Below are 18,032 nucleotides of genomic sequence, written 5' to 3' on the forward strand. Positions count from 1 at the left end.
CCCCAAAACATTCCCTCTTTCACCAATTTATTGAAAAGAACAATCAAATCCGGGTCTGGCATAATTCAATAAGGGGGGGTCCCACGACGATCCGTACCATAGTCACTGTCCCAGTCAATGAAGAACAGACTGTTCCCCATTGGTTGGGAGAGTAGTACAGTGACCTGAGCTAACATCAATAGGTCAGCCCAGGTCACTGCAGGGGATGACAAGCGCTGCTGTCAGGAGGTTAGATGAGATCATTACCTGCTGTGACGATCTCCTGTACTCCTGACGTCAGCGCTGTCACTGACTTCTATGCCCGCCGCGTTCTCAGCAGTATCGCGGGAGCCCGTGACGTCACCGCTAGTGACAGTCTCGGGCCGCCCACGAGACTTGATGTGAGAACACCCTCCCAGCAGGACGGCGACATGCTGTTCACAGATTTGCATGTCAACATGGTCCTGCCCATGTTGACATGAAATGACCGGAAGGAGCAAAATCGCGGCAGGAACGGTCACATGAAAACTCTAAGCCGGGGGTGAGGGGCTGACAGCAGGGCATGTAAGTGGTCACTATCTATTTACCTGCCCCAATGTAGCCCAACAGTGAAATAATAAAAAAAAAGTCAAAATAAGCCGGATAACCCCTTTAAAATTGATGGGAAGATGGACAGAGCCAAATACAGGACCATTCTTGAAGAAAACCTGTTGAAGTCTGCAAAAGACGTGAGACTGGGATAGAGATTTGTCTTCCAACAAGACAATGATCCCAAACATAAAGCCAAATCTACAATGGACTGGTTCACAAACATATCCAGGTATTAGAATGGCCAAGTCACAGTCCAGACCTAAATCTAATCGAGAATCTGTGGAAAGAGCTGAAAACTGCTGTTCACAAACGCTCTCCATCCAACCTCACTCAGCTCGAGCTGTTTGCAAAAGAAAAATGGGCAAGAATTTCAGTCTCTCGATGTCCAAAACTGATAGAGACATACGCCAAGCGACTTGCAGCTGTAATCGCAGCAAAAGGTGGCGCTACAAAGTATTAACTTAAAGGGGACAAATAATATTGCACGCATCAATTTTCAGTTATTTATTTTTTAAAAAAGTTTAAAATAAGCAATACATTTCGTTCAACTTCACAATTGTGTCCATTTGTTGTTGATTCTTCACCATAACATTGAAATTTTTATCTTTATGTTTGAAGCCTGAAATGTGGGAGAAGATTGAAAAATTCAAGGGGGCCGAATACTTTCGCAAGGCACTATATATTCCATGCTCATTCCCCACCTATATAACACAGGGAATAAAATATACACTTCTTTGTGTGGTATATGTGTACATTTCCCTATTATCTACATATGTTTCATGTTCATTCCCTACTTAGCCAACACAGGAAATAAAATATACACTAGTTTATATAGGAGTTGTGGAAATTTCCCTATCATCTACATATATTTCACGTTCATTCCTCACCTATCTAACTCAAGGAATAAAATATACACCTGTTTATATGGAATGTGTGGACATTTCCCTATTACAGTGGAACCTTGGTTAACGAGAACAATCCGTTCTGGGAGTGTGCTTATTAACCAAGTTACTCATTCAGCAAAGCAAGATTTCCCATAGGAAATCATTGCAATGCAGACAATTTGTTCCACAACTTGTTAAATGTCCCATCCTGGTCCCCTATTGTGTCATTCCACACATACACAAACACGTACAAACACACACAAACACACAGAAGCACGCACACACACGCACATATTATGCTCACCTTACCTTCCGTTCCATCGCGGCCTGCTGGGACTTGCTGTTCACTAGCACGGGCTGTGTATCGGGTAACCATGACGATGAGGGAGGAACTTCTGCACCCAGAGCGCTGACGTCAAAGGCAGGAGTCGCTTTCCTCTGATTGGTCAGCATGCTGCCTTTGAGTCGCGTCTGACAGTGGAAGTTCCTGCCTCGTCACCGATGGTTACCGATACACATCCTGGAGTGGCGAAGTACAGGACCCAGGAGGCCGGCGATGGAACGGAAGGTGCATATATTATGCTCACCTTACCGTCCGTTCCATTGTCGGCCTCCTGGGTCTTGTAGTTTGCCGCGAGGATTCCTCCCTCGTCGCGATGCACCGGCGAACTACAAGACCCAAGAGGCCGGCGATGGAATGGAAGGTAAGGTGAGCATAATACTGTATGTGTGTGCGTGTTTGTTTGTGTGTGTTTGTGTGGACTGCAAGAGCAGGTCAGAGCGCGGTGGATGTACGGAATCGGAAGTGTGTGCGGTGAGTATTTTTGCTCGTACAGCAAAGCTTTCTTGTAAACCAAGTTACAAATTTACAGAAAGCTTTACTTGTTAAGTGAAATTCTCGTTAACTGGGTTACTCGTTAAGCGAGGTTCCACTGTATTTACATATATTGCAAGTTCATTCCCCACTCAAGAAGCTCAGGGAATAAAATATACACCTGTTTATATGGAATATGTGGACATTTCCCTATTATCTACATATATTCCATGCTCATTCCCAGGGCCGGCGTCAGCACGCGGCATACCCGGGCAAATGCCGGGGCCCTGGAGAGCCCGAGGGGGCCCACTCGGCCTCGTCAGTTCTGGTGCCCCTTGGCCGGGGCCCCCTCGCCTTAGTTCTGCTGCCCCCAGGCCGAGTTCCGGGGACCGCAGTCCTCGGCAGGAATCTGCAGCGCCGTCCCTTTAAGGCGCGCAGACTTCCTGGTTTGAACTTCATCTGTGGGCGGAGCTACCGACCGGCCTGCTCAGTCTCACAGATGAAGGAGTTGCAGTGCCAGCCAGCGACCCCCAGCACAGCTCTTCTCTCCGGCGCTATGTGGGCCCCCTCTCCACCGTGACCTGAGCGGTATGTGCCCTCCCCGCCCCCCCCCGATTTATGGGCCCTGGTGAGCTGTATGGGCTTCTCCCCCCTTAGGTGTATGCCCTGCCCCCCCCCCCGCGGTGCTGTATGTGCTGGCCCCTGGAGCTGTGTGTGGGCCCCCCAGAGCCGCGTGTGTGGGCCCCTCAGAGCCACGTGTGTGGGCCCCTCAGAGCCACGTGTGTGTCTGTATGTATGCAGCAGAGCTGTGTGTGTCTGTATGTAGCAGAGCTATGTGTGTATGTATGTAGCAGAGCTATGTGTGTATGTATGTAGCAGAGCTATGCGTGTATGTAGCAGAGCTATGTGTGTATGTATGTATCAGAGCTATGTGTATGTATGTAGCAGATTCATGTATGTATGTAGCAGAGCTATGTGTGTATGTATGCAGCAGAGCTATGTGTGTATGTATGCAGCAGAGCTATGTGTGTATGTATGCAGCAGAGCTATGTGTGTATGTATGTAGCAGAGCTATGTATGTATGTAGCAGAGCTATGCGTGTATGTAGCAGAGCTATGTGTGTCTGAATGTAGCAGAGCTATGTGTGTATGTATGTAGCAGATTCATGTATGTAGCAGAGCTATGTATGTAGCAGAGCTATGTATGTAGCAGAGCTATGTGTGTATGTATGCAGCAGAGCTATGTGTGTATGTATGCAGCAGAGCTATGTGTGTATGTATGCAGCAGAGCTATGTGTGTATGTATGTAGCAGAGCTATGTATGTATGTAGCAGAGCTATGCGTGTATGTAGCAGAGCTATGTGTGTCTGAATGTAGCGGAGCTATGTGTGTATGTATGTAGCAGATTCATGTATGTAGCAGAGCTATGTATGTAGCAGAGCTATGTATGTAGCAGAGCTATGTGTGTATGTATACAGCAGAGCTATGTGTATGTATGCAGCAGAGCTGTGTATGTATGTAGCAGGGCTATGTGTGTATGTATGTAGCAGGGCTATGTGTGTATGTATGTAGCAGAGCTATGTGTGTATGTATGTAGCAGAGCTATGCGTGTATGTAGCAGAGCTATGCGTGTATGTAGCAGAGCTATGTGTATGTATGCAGCAGAGCTATGTGTATGTATGCAGCAGAGCTGTGTATGTATGTAGCAGGGCTATGTGTGTATGTATGTAGCAGGGCTATGTGTGTATGTATGTAGCAGAGCTATGTGTGTATGTATGTAGCAGAGCTATGTGTGTATGTATGTATCAGAGCTATGTGTATGTATGTAGCAGATTCATGTATGTATGTAGCAGAGCTATGTGTGTATGTATGCAGCAGAGCTATGTGTGTATGTATGCAGCAGAGCTATGTGTGTATGTATGCAGCAGAGCTATGTGTGTATGTATGTAGCAGAGCTATGTATGTATGTAGCAGAGCTATGCGTGTATGTAGCAGAGCTATGTGTGTATGTATGCAGCAGAGCTATGTGTGTCTGAATGTAGCAGAGCTATGTGTGTATGTATGTAGCAGATTCATGTATGTATGTAGCAAAGCTATGTATGTAGCAGAGCTATGTATGTAGCAGAGCTATGTGTGTATGTATACAGCAGAGCTATGTGTGTATGTATGTAGCAGAGCTATGTGTGTATGTATGTAGCAGAGCTATGCGTGTATGTAGCAGAGCTATGCGTGTATGTAGCAGAGCTATGTGTATGTATGCAGCAGAGCTATGTGTATGTATGCAGCAGAGCTGTGTATGTATGTAGTAGGGCTATGTGTGTATGTATGTAGCAGGGCTATGTGTGTATGTATGTAGCAGAGCTATGTGTGTATGTATGTAGCAGAGCTATGCGTGTATGTAGCAGAGCTATGCTTGTATGTAGCAGAGCTATGTGTATGTATGCAGCAGAGCTATGTGTATGTATGCAGCAGAGCTGTGTATGTATGTAGCAGGGCTATGTGTGTATGTATGTAGCAGGGCTATGTGTGTATGTATGTAGCTGAGCTATGTGTGTATGTATGTAGCAGAGCTATGTGTGTATGTATGTAGCAGAGCTATGTGTGTATGTATGTAGCAGGGCTATGTGTGTATGTATGTAGCAGAGCTATGTGTGTATGTATGCAGCAGAGCTATGTGTGTATGTATGTAGCAGAGCTATGTGTGTATGTATCCAGCAGAGCTGTGTGTGTCTGTCTGTATGTATGTATCTAGCAGAGTTGTGTTGTGTGTGTCTGTATGCATGTATGATGTGTATCTATGTATGTCAGTGTATATGACTGTATAGATATGTCAGTTCTATACGTATTTTTGTGAGTTTGTCTTTAAATATGTATATGTATGTGTACGTATGTGTGTGGATGGAGCCCACCGGGACTCTTCCGCCCAGGGCCCACAAAAACCTGGAGCCGGCCCTGCTCATTCCCCACCTCTCACTGAGAATATTCAATAAATAAACATTCCCCACCTATGTAACACAGGGAATAAAATATACACCTGTTTTTCTGGGATTTATGAACATTTCCCTATCATCTACATATATTCCATGTTCTTTCCATGTCTATGAAACCTATTATTCATCTCTAGAATCTGGAACCAAGAAGTTCTTCTGCTCATTCTTCTTGTTCATTCCTTTTCTTCATTCTTTTAGCATGTCCTCCCCTGCTGTCCTCCAGTGATTTTATGTATGCCACATGTTTTCACACATTTTTGTGACACTTTTAACTTTTCCTGCTAAAAAAAGTGGCCAGATCAGTTAAACAAAAGAAAACAAGTCATTTTCGGGCGCAGCACTAAACTCTGAATTGTGTGTGCCATTGTGATGGAGATGTTGCACAAGAAAAAAATCAGAAAAAAATGGCGTCATAAAATTGTCGTTAAAAAGCACAAATGATGAATTGTGCCCTTTGTGTGAACATATCTTTATATACAACAAATGCAAAGAAACTTGTGGTGAAGCAGCTCAGTGATTAGTGCTGGAGCCCGGCTCCATGCGGTGATCACTATCAGCACTCACAGCTGGAGAGTCCGCACTCCGGGCAATGACCCTGCGAGCTCGGGGCGGGCACAGCACCGGCCGCCCGGCCCCGCCCCCCGGCCCCGAAGCCCCGCCCCCCAGCCCCACTCCTCCGGCCCCGTCCGGTCAGCGGCAGAATGGAGGTCACCATGTCCGGAGAGCTGCTGAGTGTGGAGCATGTGCTGGAGAAATACATCCCTGGCGAGGAGCTGCGGGAAGTATGGAGGCTGCTGTACGGGAGGGAGCTGAGGTCAGAACTGGCTCGTGTTTGTAGCTATCAGTCACCTAGATTCCATCTCCTCACATCTATCTACTAACGCATTGATCTAGTTTTCTATCTATACTATTTATCTCATCTATTTTATCACATATCTGTCTCTCTCATATCGATCTAGTTAGGCTATGTTCACACACTGTATCTTCTGTGGGCTCATGCGCACGTTGCATAAATGCATGCGTCCTGCGTCCCCTGCACAATCTCTGCGTGACGTGCGCTTTTTTGAACGCAGCGATTTTGGTGCTAAAATCTTGACCCAAATCCGTGCGTTCATAAAAGCAGCATGTCAGTTATTCCGTGCGCTATGGATGCAGCTCCTGCTCTGTCTATGGTGGGGGGCAGCAGCCCGAGCGCATGAAATCGGCTTTTTTTTGTACAAAAAAAGCTGCATCCATTACACGGTGTTTCTGCAGCGATTTAAAGCGCACATGTGCTGTCAAATCGCTGCAGAATATTCAGCAGTTATGTGCGCACGAGCCCTAAGGCTGTGTTCACACACTGCGTTTTTTACCTGCGTTTTTGGTCCGTTTTTGGTCCGTTTTTGCTGCAGAAATTTCTTGAGAAATTCTTGTAACCTTTCTGCAGACATTCCCCAGCAAAACCTATGGCAAAAAAAATTAGCTGTGCACACACTGCGTTTTTTTCTTAAGAAAATTCTTTCAGTAGATTTTCTTAAGAAAAAGAATGAGCATGTCACTTCTTTTCTGCAGCTAACTGCGTTTTTTGCCATAGATAATTGGCACAATAACGCAGGGAGCAACCAGCGGTAAAAACGGACCTAAAACGCACCTAAAACGCACCAAAAACGCGGCAAAAACGCACCGAAAACGCGGCAAAAACGCAGGTGCGTTTTTGGTGCGTTTTTTAACACAGGTGCACTCTTAAGAAATTTCTTAAGAAAAATCATTTTTCTAGTGTGAACATAGCCTAAAGATGCAGCGTTTTTGGCCCCGAAAAACGCACCCGTGGCAAAAAACACAAAAAAGCATGCGGTTTTGCCGCACTTTTACCACATTTTGCCCAATGCGTTAAAGTCAAATCTATTGACTGAAAGGCTCAAAAGCACTGGAACAACGCAAAAAGAATTGACATGCTCCATCTTCAAAAACAGCCAAGATGCAGCCAACAAAAGATGCCCAGTGTGGACAGCAAAATCCAAATCTCAGACCTTGCTGGGGAAGGAAATGCATGCATTTAGGTGCATCTTTGTGAACGCAAAACACAATTAGGCCTTGTGCACACACTGCGGTTTTTACTGCGGTTTTGCTGCAGAAAATGTTCATAACCGGTCTGCAGTCCTTCCCCAGCAAAACCTTTAGTAAAAAAAAAAGCTGTGCTGTGTTTTTTCACCTACAGGTTTTGCTGCCGGATTTATGCAGTAAAAAAGAATGTGCATGCCCCTCCTTTTCCGCAGGTACCTGTGGTTTTTGCCATAGATAATGGTAAAATACCGCATGGACCAACCTGCGGCAAAATCGCAACAAACCGCGGTAAAATAACATGCGGTTTTTGGGTGCGGTTTGCTGCAGTTTTTTTTCCACGGGTGCGGTAATCTTTCATTTTCTAGTGCGCACAGGGCCTAAAAGATGCAGTGTGTGATTATAGCCTTATCTATGTCACTGATCTCTCATATGTCTGTCTATATCTCTAATGTGCAGGATTCTGGTATTCTGCGACTTCAGTGTTGTATTTTATAAGGGATCAGGGATGTGAGTCCTCAGTGATCTGTTATTTTGCAGATGTCTGGAGCTCCCCCACCGCGCTGTGGATTCTGCATCACAACATGGTTTTGAGTTAAAGGGATATATGTTTGATGCTGCAGGTGAACAACTCCGAAAGCCTCGAGTAATCCGAGTGGGGTTAATTCAGAATAAAATCCAATTGCCGACTTCAAGTCCAGTGGCGGAGCAGGTGTGGTAGCCATGTACAAGTATGCAATTTTACTAGCACGTGTTCTGTTAAATGGGTTGTCTGGTCTAAAACGTCAAAACTGCAGTCACTCTTGTGGTCATGTGACTGGAAGTATGCAATATGCATAATGCCGGCCAGACTAGACTGTTTCCAGTGCAAGGGTATTGCGTAAGGTCGGAAACAGTCAACTTGGATTCTGGCCGGGAATATGCATAATGAATACTTGTGGCCATTTGATTGCTGTTTCTGTCTCTGATGATAGAGAACTCTCACAGAGCATACAAAACTATTTCTATGTGCAAGTATCTCTTTCAAAGACAAGTCCAGCAATACCTTTCTGTGACCAGCCCATTCATCTGTTACTAAGAAATCAGAATGTGAATTGAAATGCAAGGCACTGGAACTACTTGTAGATCTGAAGCCTCTGTCACTCCAGCTCTATTCCCACCCAGCACCACCTCCTCCTGCTTGACTCATACCCTCTAAAACCACACATGAGCTTTTAGTGTTTCCTCACAAAACACATGTAATCCACATGACTCTAGCAATAAAATTTTGGCAAACGCAAATTCCAAGAAAATAAAAAAACAAAAGCAACTTTATTTAAATCATGACATCCCCAAAAAAGACAAAGGCAGCGTCAAACACAGGTAAAAAAATGCACACAAAAATGCAGTTAAAGTAACCTAATTTACTCAATGGGTGCAGAAATTCTGCAACATCAAAAACTCACCAAATACTCATGGAACGTAGCTTGATATTATACGAGGGGCTGCTGATAAGTCTTTGGTTTTACCCACAAAAAAACAAGATGGGATGATGAAACTTTACATTTATTCCACATATTCTCCACTGATGTCAACAGACTTCTTACATCAGTATGCCAAGTTCTGTAAGCCTAGCAAAAAGAAGGATTTCGGTTGTGCCTCAAACCAGGCATCCGTAGCAACTATGGCATCAGAAATGGTGTGAAATTTGGTTTGGAAACAGATGATAGTCGGAGGGAGATGGATCTGGTGAATAAGGAGGGTGGTCAACCAGCTGGAAGCCCAGCTCTGCCAGTTTTGTCGTGGTCGCTTGTGCAGTGTGAATGGAGGCGTTGTCTTGCAGGAACAGGGTTCCTTTTGATAGCTTGCCACTCCTTTTGGCCTTCAGAGCTGCCTTCAATTGGTCCAGAAGTTCAATGTAATTCCTTGCATTGATGGTGGAACGCTTTAGAAGGTAGTCCACTAGCAGCACACCCTCCTTATCCCAAAACACAGAAGCCATCACCTTATTGGCTGATGTTTGCACCCTGAACGTCTTTGGATGAGGAGAACCACTGTGCCTCCACTCTTGACTGCTCTTTGTTTTCAGGGTCATACAAATAAATCCAGGTTTCATCCATAGTGACCAATCAATCCAGGAAGTTCTAATCAGTCTGGAAATGCTGACAAATGGACCGGGAAGTTTTCACTCGCATGCTTCTCTGATCTGTTGTCAAACATTTGGGGACCCCCTTTGCAGATAGCTTCCTCATGTCCAAATGTTCATGGATTATGACACAAACACGTTCACGGGAAACCCCCATGATGTCTGCTATTGCTTTAGCTGAAATTCGTCAATTCTCCAGTATGAGGTTGTCCACAGCATCAACGATCTCCGGAACAACAACCACTCTCGGTCGTCCAGGACGTTCCTCATCATTGGTGCTGAAGTGATCCGTTTTAAATTTGGCAACCCAGTTCTGAACTATGGAATATGAAGGACATTGATCCCCCAATGTCTGTGACATATCACCATGAATATCCTTCACGGACTTTCCTTGCAGAAACAAGAATTTTATCACTCCTCTGCTCTCTGTTGCTGTGAATATCGCATTAGACGCCGCCATTTTGTTTTCCCGCGTGCGTAGAACACTGTTTCCATAAGCAACAAATACGAATTTGGAAAACATATATAAGGCTTTCATGTGATGTAACATTTGTTACCATAGAAACAAAATAAAATCACAAACACTTATCAGCAGTCCCTCGTATGTAACAGTTTCATTTTTGCAGCAGATTTTTTTTTTTTTTTTTGCCAGCATGTAGGCAGGAAAATGCTGCATAAAATACACACTTTTTTTGCCTGCGTTTTTGAGTTTTTACTTCTTGTGAATGGGTGAAAAAAGCTGCAGAAACGCTGAAGGAATTGACCTGCCTTGTGAAATTTTATTCACTTTGCAGGTACTTTAAAACACTGCGTTTTTCTGTGGCAAAACAAGTGGGAAAAACACAGCAAAAATCCAGCTCTTCAACAAATGTTAAGACCATGTACACACGTTGAGTATTTGGGGAGTTTTTTACCTCAGTATTTGTAGACAAAACTAGGCGTGGAACAGAAGAAAAGTATAATAGAAACACAGGCACCACTTCTGGTTTTGGCTACGAATATTGAGGGGAAAAATACTGAGCGTGTGCACCTGGTCTGATGATGCTTTTACATTCATTGGATTTGCTCTGTTTATTCAGAACAGAACATGGTTACACTATATAATGAATAGGATGTAATGAAATCCCATTCACACTATACAGTTTAAGGTCACATGCACATGTAGCGCCCGTGAAGCCATCAGGGAGCTACAAGGTACTGCATCCCTTCCAAGATGCTGGGCCTACCCCCAGGGACCCAGAAGACCAGTGCCGGTAACAACAAAACATTCCAGTTAATCCCTGTTTTTCCCTTATTTCCCCAAAGACTGGTGACAGACTAGGGTTGAACCCAATGGATGGCCACCTAGGGGTGGAGCCGATCCAGTCCACTAGACAACCAGGTGGGAGGGGCAGACAGTGGAGAGACAGTCAGTCGATGACAGAGAGTGTGTGGAGAGTAGGAATGAGGAGTGTAACAGTGACCTGAGGGCCCAGGCGTGTGGTTGCTGGTGGAGTACTCCCGGAACCATAGCACCAAAGGGGTACAGAATCCTAGATCAGGCAAACGCTGGAGGGAGACCTGATAAAATCTGCACAGTGAGGGGACCATGCAGGACCTCACTGACCTTGAAGTTCGGGACATCGTAGCAACAGGAGAACCGGGGAACCGGACCAAAGAAACCGACCCCATAGGGTTCACTCTACCATCATACGGACTGAAGTGGAGACTACCAGGAGGGGACCCCCAGACGCTCCAAGCCACGGGGACCCAACAACCAGAGACAGGTGCAGGGGAAAGACGCTACCAGGTCACTACACCGGCACTGGGACTAAGGGGAGCAGCGGTCAAGACCATCCTTCCTCAGGTTACCAGTTTCCATCTTACTGTGAAAAAAGGAACCAGTTACACTGCAACCCCTTGTGTGGCCTACCTTCTTTCTGCGCCCATCAACATCCTCAATCCTCTGGGGCCTGGCCTTACTTGCGGAGGGCCCAACATCCCGGCTGCCAATAACACCAACCCCAGTAGTGAGAACTGTGCAGCGGCGGCTCCATTAAATAGCTGCAACCCGCAAGTGGCATCACGATATACACTTTTACCTAATCTCCCCTGTAAATATTCCCCTTTTTAAAAAGCATCCCCAGGATCACAGAACCAGGCAATGGCCACCCAGTGACATCTTCCCAGCAATACACGGCCCGGGACCGAGTATCCCATAGCCCTGGGCAACACACACACATTGAGTATTTGGTGAGGTTTTTACCTCAGCATTTGTAGCCAAAACCAGGAGTGGGTGATAAAGAAGTGGTGCCTGTGTATTATACTATTAGGCTGGAGTCACGCCTGTGAGAGACTCGCATCGCATCACCCGGCACGGCCTCACACTCTCCGGATAGGAGCCTCTCATCTGCATAGAAATACATGCAGCCGACCCACTTCTGTCAGGAGAGTGTGCGGTCGTGCCGGGTGATGTGATGCCTGACTCGCGCGAGTCGCCAGCCTTATACTTTTCCTCTCCTGGTTTTGTCTTACAAATACTGAAGTAAAAAACTCACCAAATACTCATCGTGAGCATGTGGCATAAAACACCAAGGTATATATTGCATGCTGCATTTGTTGGGACCTCCCATGTCTATTAGTGGTGGTTGTTGTGCCGCCATGGCTTTGCAGCAGTTTTCCCATATGACTTTACAGTGTTGTTCAGGAGCCTCTGTCCTGCTGGATATTTATAGAGCAGGGGAATACGCTATAGATCCTGTTACACTGGTAGAAACTGAGTGCCATAGATGAATTATTTCCTAAGTTTCCACAGGCTTCGTTATTTCTAGAAAAAAAAACCCCTTTGGAGTAATAATTCAGATCACTAACTAAAAAGGAAAGTGTTGTCAGAAAATGATCTATTGTTTAACCCCTTCACAAAATCTGCCATATTCAGCACAAGTTGGAAGCAGGTGATCACAGGGTGAGCGTGCCCCATATTTAGCAGGTAATGGCTGTGTATTAGTGCCAAGACCTTCCTCTAAGGCTGGGGCCACACGAGCATTAATGCGAGTGCATCATGTGACGCCCTGGACTATTCAGGTCGTCACAGGGTTCAGCACAATCTGCCCTTCCCTTGCAGTACTCAAACCCCCATGGTTCTGGGAACCTAACTTGCACTACTGCCTCCACCAGCATTCCCAAATCCTAGATACACTTTGCACCGCACCTGTCCTGCACACCAGTGGGCTGCTTAAGCAGGAATACGGTCGCCCACCTAGGGGTCAGGCAGGGAGGTGGGAGGTGTCAAGTGAGTCGAGTAGGAACCCTCGAGCTGAGAGGAGCTCTGAGAAAGCTGGGAGTTGTAGCTCCCAGGGGAGAAGCAGACTAGGGCGCAGATGGTGGTCTGGACCTAAAGGAGGGGATTGAGGCTAGGTGCCTGGAACCCGTCAAGGAGGACTGTCAGCAGCCAGGTCCTATCACCGGTCCGGGACCGAAGGCACGTCTGGGTACACGGATCCTAGGTCGGGAAGAAGCTTCAGGCGACCCGGCAATTAACCTGCGGAGGACAGGGCCTTTATGGACTGTTCCCACCCAGCTCAGAGATCGGGGGCACTAGCGCAACGAAGGGTGATAGGGCTTTCCTAGCAAGCGGCCCACTGAAATCCCAAGCGTGCGCTCCTGAGAGCAGGCTCTCTCACTTAGTCACAGTAGGGAGCGGGGCCCGGAAAGCTCCAAGCTACCGGGCCACAACGGACAATCTAAATTGGTGCCAGGAGGCAGGTACAGACCACCAGCAGGGCTGCAGGGGACAGGACCCGGACGAGCTCCCCTCGAGAGGCAACGGCAGTCAGAGACTTGGTTTACCCTGTTGTCAGCATCTGATTAATTGCTGAGTGAGTACCCAACTGACCCCTGCGCTGCACCCCCGCATCACCATCCAGAGTCCCGGGGCCTACCCTTACCCGTGGAGGATAACATTATCTTGCTGCTCCACTGCAACACCCGGGTACTCCCAACAGCAGCGGCGGTACTCTCAATTACCGTACACCACGGGTAGCGTCACGAACTATATCAAATCCCCTGTAAATACGCCCTTCTTCATTTGAGTGTGGCCCTTAGCCCCCAGGTCCGGAGATCCTCGAGTCACGAGTAATCATCACCCCCGGATCCGAGCGGTTCGACCGCTGCAGGGGCGGCACAATCAGATGAAACTCGGCTCCTGCTCTGATGGAGTGTAAGCAGAATGTCATGCCACTGTGCTGACAGCCGGGGAGGAGGGTGCGTGTGCTGCGGAGGAGAGAGAGGGACTAATCTCGCTATCTCCTCAGTTATCAGCTGATGTGTATATCGCACTGCACTCTGCTGTGCTCCATAGACTTGTATGGGTGCGAGAAAAACAAATTTGATTCCAGTCACCGCATGCAGTGATTGTTTTCTCGGCCCAATTAGGGATGAGAAAAAAATCACTCACTTATGGGAGCGACCCATAGAGTAACATGGGTCCGAGTGGATTTTTTTTTTTCCTTTTATCGCATTCCACTCGCTTCTTTTCTCTCGCCGTGTGTCCTTAGCTTGACAATCGTAGGTGGAGCAGAGCTCTGCTTACGATTGTTAAGCTGTTAAATCCTGCCATCAAACTCACCAGCAGTATTTAACACGCTACAGCATGGGGGTGCGCCATTTTAAGCGCCCATCAGTGTCCCTGTGACATGGTCGCCGAGGGTTCAGCAGGGGGTTTGCTGAAGACCTTCGTGCTTGTCATAGCAGCACTCCTGTTAAACACTGCATGTGGCCAGGCTTCAAAGGACACTGATTTTCACTATGTACTGCAATGCTAGGGCATTGTTGTATGCAACACAAGCGATCAGACAATTGCATCATCAAGTCCCCTAAGGGGACTTTTAAAAACATTGAAAAGTAAAAATATGTTTGAAAAAAGTTCAAATTACCTCCCTTTTGCCACATTAAAAATCAAGATAAAAAAAATACACGTGGTATCGCCGCTTACAGAAAAGACAGATCTATCAAAATATAAAAATTAACATGATCAGTAAACATTGTAAACAAAAAAAAACAAAATCAAGAATGCTATAGCCAATTGTCATACATACGGTAACTCCTTTCACAATTCAGCAGGTTTCTGAGCTCACATCTCCCAGCATGTCCTGCTTGTTCCTCACAGGTCTTGCACTGGTGCGGTTATTTAACTTAGTAAAGTATGAGTGTATTCACACACAACAGATTTGTTACAGGACATTTGGATGGAAAATCTGCCTCTTGTGAATATACCTGATTAGCTGATTTGTCAGGGTCTGCTGATGACTGCTTCCAGCAACAAACAAAAGATTTATGAAAGCAGCGCTAGTCTATTATACTGGCTATAAAGAGAAATCATATTTTTATATGGGCAGACATGATATGTGTACCTCAATTTGATGCAGCAGTGAAAGAAGGGTTATGGACCACCGGTACTGACTAAATCAGACATCCTGGATCCCTTTTTTTCAGTAGACTTCGTATATTAGCAACCTCCCATAGGCATTAGACTGAATTATCTTGTAAGTGATGTTAGACATATTGGTGCCCTAATGTAATATACTTATTTCTACAGGTAAATGCCCTGCACAGGCGCATTGCGGAGATTGTGGAAGTCGCAGCCATGTGTGATGTGAATATTGTATGTTTTCAGGAGGCATGGAGTAAGTATCAGACATTGGGCCGAAGGTATAAGTGATATGATATACTGTGTACCTGCGTTCTTCCATTCATGAGACATGGGAACCAGCGAACCAATAAAAAAACATTTCACTATGCTGAGAATTTATTAACCACAGTGAAACTTCATTTTTGCTTTCTGAGAAAAATAGATAACTTCTAGTGAGCAATCCGTGCTATGCGGGTTAGAGGTACGTGCATGTCAAGTGAATGTGTAACGTGATGTTATGTAACAAGGTAAACTGAGCTCTGCAAGGGGTCAAGGAGAGGCGCAGCGGCAGATCTGCGCATGGAACTGATTGGGAACGACTTAGTTACCATGCTGCAGTTGGGTTTAAAGCACCACTCCAGTGTTTTTGTTTTTTTTATTTTTCCCTGCTATAGTTTAGGTGTTTTTTTTTTTTTTTCCCCTCAGTCTGATTGGAACTGAGGAAAAAATTGCCGATTGGAGCTACTTCATTGGTCCGAGGACAATGCGAGATTTTGTCACATTGCACTTGTGCGAGTCATTCGCAAGTGTGATGCCGGCCTAATGCCAAGAACCTGTTTGGAGTGACCTGCATTTGATGCAGAGCATCCATGATTGTGTATTGTTGATGTGAGATCCTTAGTCTAAAGACATTTAACCCTTTAAAAACACTACTTATTTGAATCTCTGATTAGTGGTCTGCCCACTTTGATACAAGCTTTGATGCCCATAACCTGTTTGAGCCAGGCTGGCGTTACCAGATTTTGATGTGAGCTTCCCTATTTGTGTGAGATCAGTGGCCCAAAATCATGTAACCCTTTGGTGCCCACTTTGATGGCCACTTCTATATTTATCTGTGTGTGTATATATGTATATATGTGTATATATATGTATGTATGTATGTATGTATGTATGTGTGTGTATGTATGTGTAATATATATATATATATATATATATATATATATATATATATATATATATATATATATATATATATATATATATATATATATATATATATATATAATGTGTATGTATGTGTGTGTGTATGTGTGTATATATATATATATATATATATATATATATATATATGTGTATGTATATGTGTATGTATAATAAAAATTTTTTTTTTTTTTCTTGTGGATGCCCTAGTGTATTCACATCAAGGCACCTTACCACATTGTATTTTATTATTCTGATCATTTCTGCCTATTAACACCTTCAAGACCGGTTGATTTTGCGCTTTTATTTTTTTGTTTTGTTTTTTTGTTTTGCGATTTCTTCTTCCGAGAGACGTAACTTTTTTTTATTTTTCAGCCAATATTGTCAGGTGAGGGCTCTTTTTTTTTTTTTGCGGAACGAGCTGTACTTTTAAATGAGACCATGAGTTTTACCATATAGTGTACTGGAAAACAGCAAACAAATTCCAAATGCGGAAAAATTGCAAAAAAAAAGTGCAATTACACTATAGTTTTCGATATTTTATTCAGTGTTCACTCTGTGATAAAACTGATGTGTTGTTGTGATGCCTGAGGTCGGTGTGAGTCTGTAGATACCAAACATGAGTCGGTTTACTTTTATCTAAGGGGTATAAAAAAAACCCAGAAGTTTGTCCAAAAGAGTTGCACTTTTACTGCCATTTTCCGTGATCCATTTTTTTGGGATCTGGGGCACAGAGATGGCTTATTTTTTCCGTCTCAAGCTGATGTTTGTAATGATACCGTTTTTGCGCAGATGCACCATTTTGATTGCCTGTGGTTGTCACCATCCGTGATTTTTTTTTTTTCTGTTTTTTTTTAAATTTTCCACCAGTTTTGGTGTGCTAAAGAGGCTGCCATGCCCAGTACAAATGGTAAATGCTAGAATATATAGGCTCCTGGTAGGTGTGACATCATTTCCGTTACATGTTGTCGGTGTCACTACCGGTTTGGAGCGCAGCTCACCATTCAACAGAGTGGATGGGACTGTGGATAGATGTGACACATGTTCCCCATCTTTAGCCCTAGTTCACTGCATCAATGAGAACCTGCAGGTGCAGAAGGTGAGGGGATTTTGGGGCTCTGTACTGCTGTGTGTACGCCTGTGGTGGAGTTTAGGGGGTCTAAAATGCTGGGGGGATGCCTGTGTTGGGGCTTAGGGAAGTCTGTAATGCTGGGGGGATGCCTGTGGTGGCATATGGGGGTGGCTATAATACAGTGGGATGCCTGTGGTGATTTTTGGGGGGTGTACAAAGCTGAGGGATTTCCTATGGTGGGATTTTAAGGGTCTATAATGCTGTTGGAATACTTTTATGCTATGTGCGTTTTTCGCGGCGTTTTTGCACGTTCTTCGGGTGCGTTTTTGGGCTCAAAACTGAATGACTTTGCTTCCATAGCAAAGTCTGAGTTTTCATTTTTGCTGTCCGCACGCAACTTTTTTTTTTTTTTTAAGCTGCGTTTTTGCGCTTAAAAAAAATGGACATGACAATTCTTTTCTGCGTTTTCCCCCCATGCAATGCATTGGAAAGACACAGAGATCAAAAACGCACCAAAACGCGGTAAAAACACATGCGTTTTTTGCATTTTTGCGCGTTTTTAGCGTCCAAAAATGCAGCGTCAAACGTATCGTGCGCACATAGCCTTATGTTGGGATCTGGAGGTGTGTACAGAATGTTGTAGGGATGTCTTTAGTGGGATTTAGGGGTTTACAATGCTGGAAGGACTTTTGTGGTGGGATTTTGTGGGAGTGCGATGTAGAGATGCTGGTCGTGGGATTTTGGGGAGTGTGTGATGATGGGAGAGCCCTGTGGTGGGTCTTTAATACTGTGGCTATGCCTATGGATCTGATTCCTGTGGTGGGATTTGGGTTGTGTGCAATGTGGTGAGGGACGCTTTTGATGCGATTCTGGGGTGGGGTGGGGGGTGTGATGCTGGAGGATGACTCTAATGGGATTTTTCTGGGTGTATAATGCCGTAGGTATGCCT

At 45.1% G+C, this 18,032-nt stretch overlaps 1 protein-coding gene across 1 annotated transcript in view; it reads left to right on the top strand.

Moving 5' to 3' along the window:
• Positions 1 to 5,931: 5,931 nt before the first annotated feature.
• Positions 5,932 to 18,032, top strand: part of UPB1 (beta-ureidopropionase 1) — a 52,446-nt gene continuing 40,345 nt past the window's right edge. Inside the window, exons 1-3 of the mRNA XM_075322252.1 lie at positions 5,932 to 6,071; positions 7,838 to 8,009; positions 14,998 to 15,085. Coding sequence (XP_075178367.1) covers positions 5,959 to 6,071; positions 7,838 to 8,009; positions 14,998 to 15,085 — 373 coding nt within the window. The 5' untranslated portion in view covers positions 5,932 to 5,958. The remainder of the gene's footprint in view (positions 6,072 to 7,837; positions 8,010 to 14,997; positions 15,086 to 18,032) is intronic.

The sequence above is a fragment of the Anomaloglossus baeobatrachus genome, chromosome 1 (genome assembly GCF_048569485.1).
Source record: "Anomaloglossus baeobatrachus isolate aAnoBae1 chromosome 1, aAnoBae1.hap1, whole genome shotgun sequence".
Taxonomy (NCBI): Eukaryota; Metazoa; Chordata; class Amphibia; order Anura; family Aromobatidae; genus Anomaloglossus; species Anomaloglossus baeobatrachus.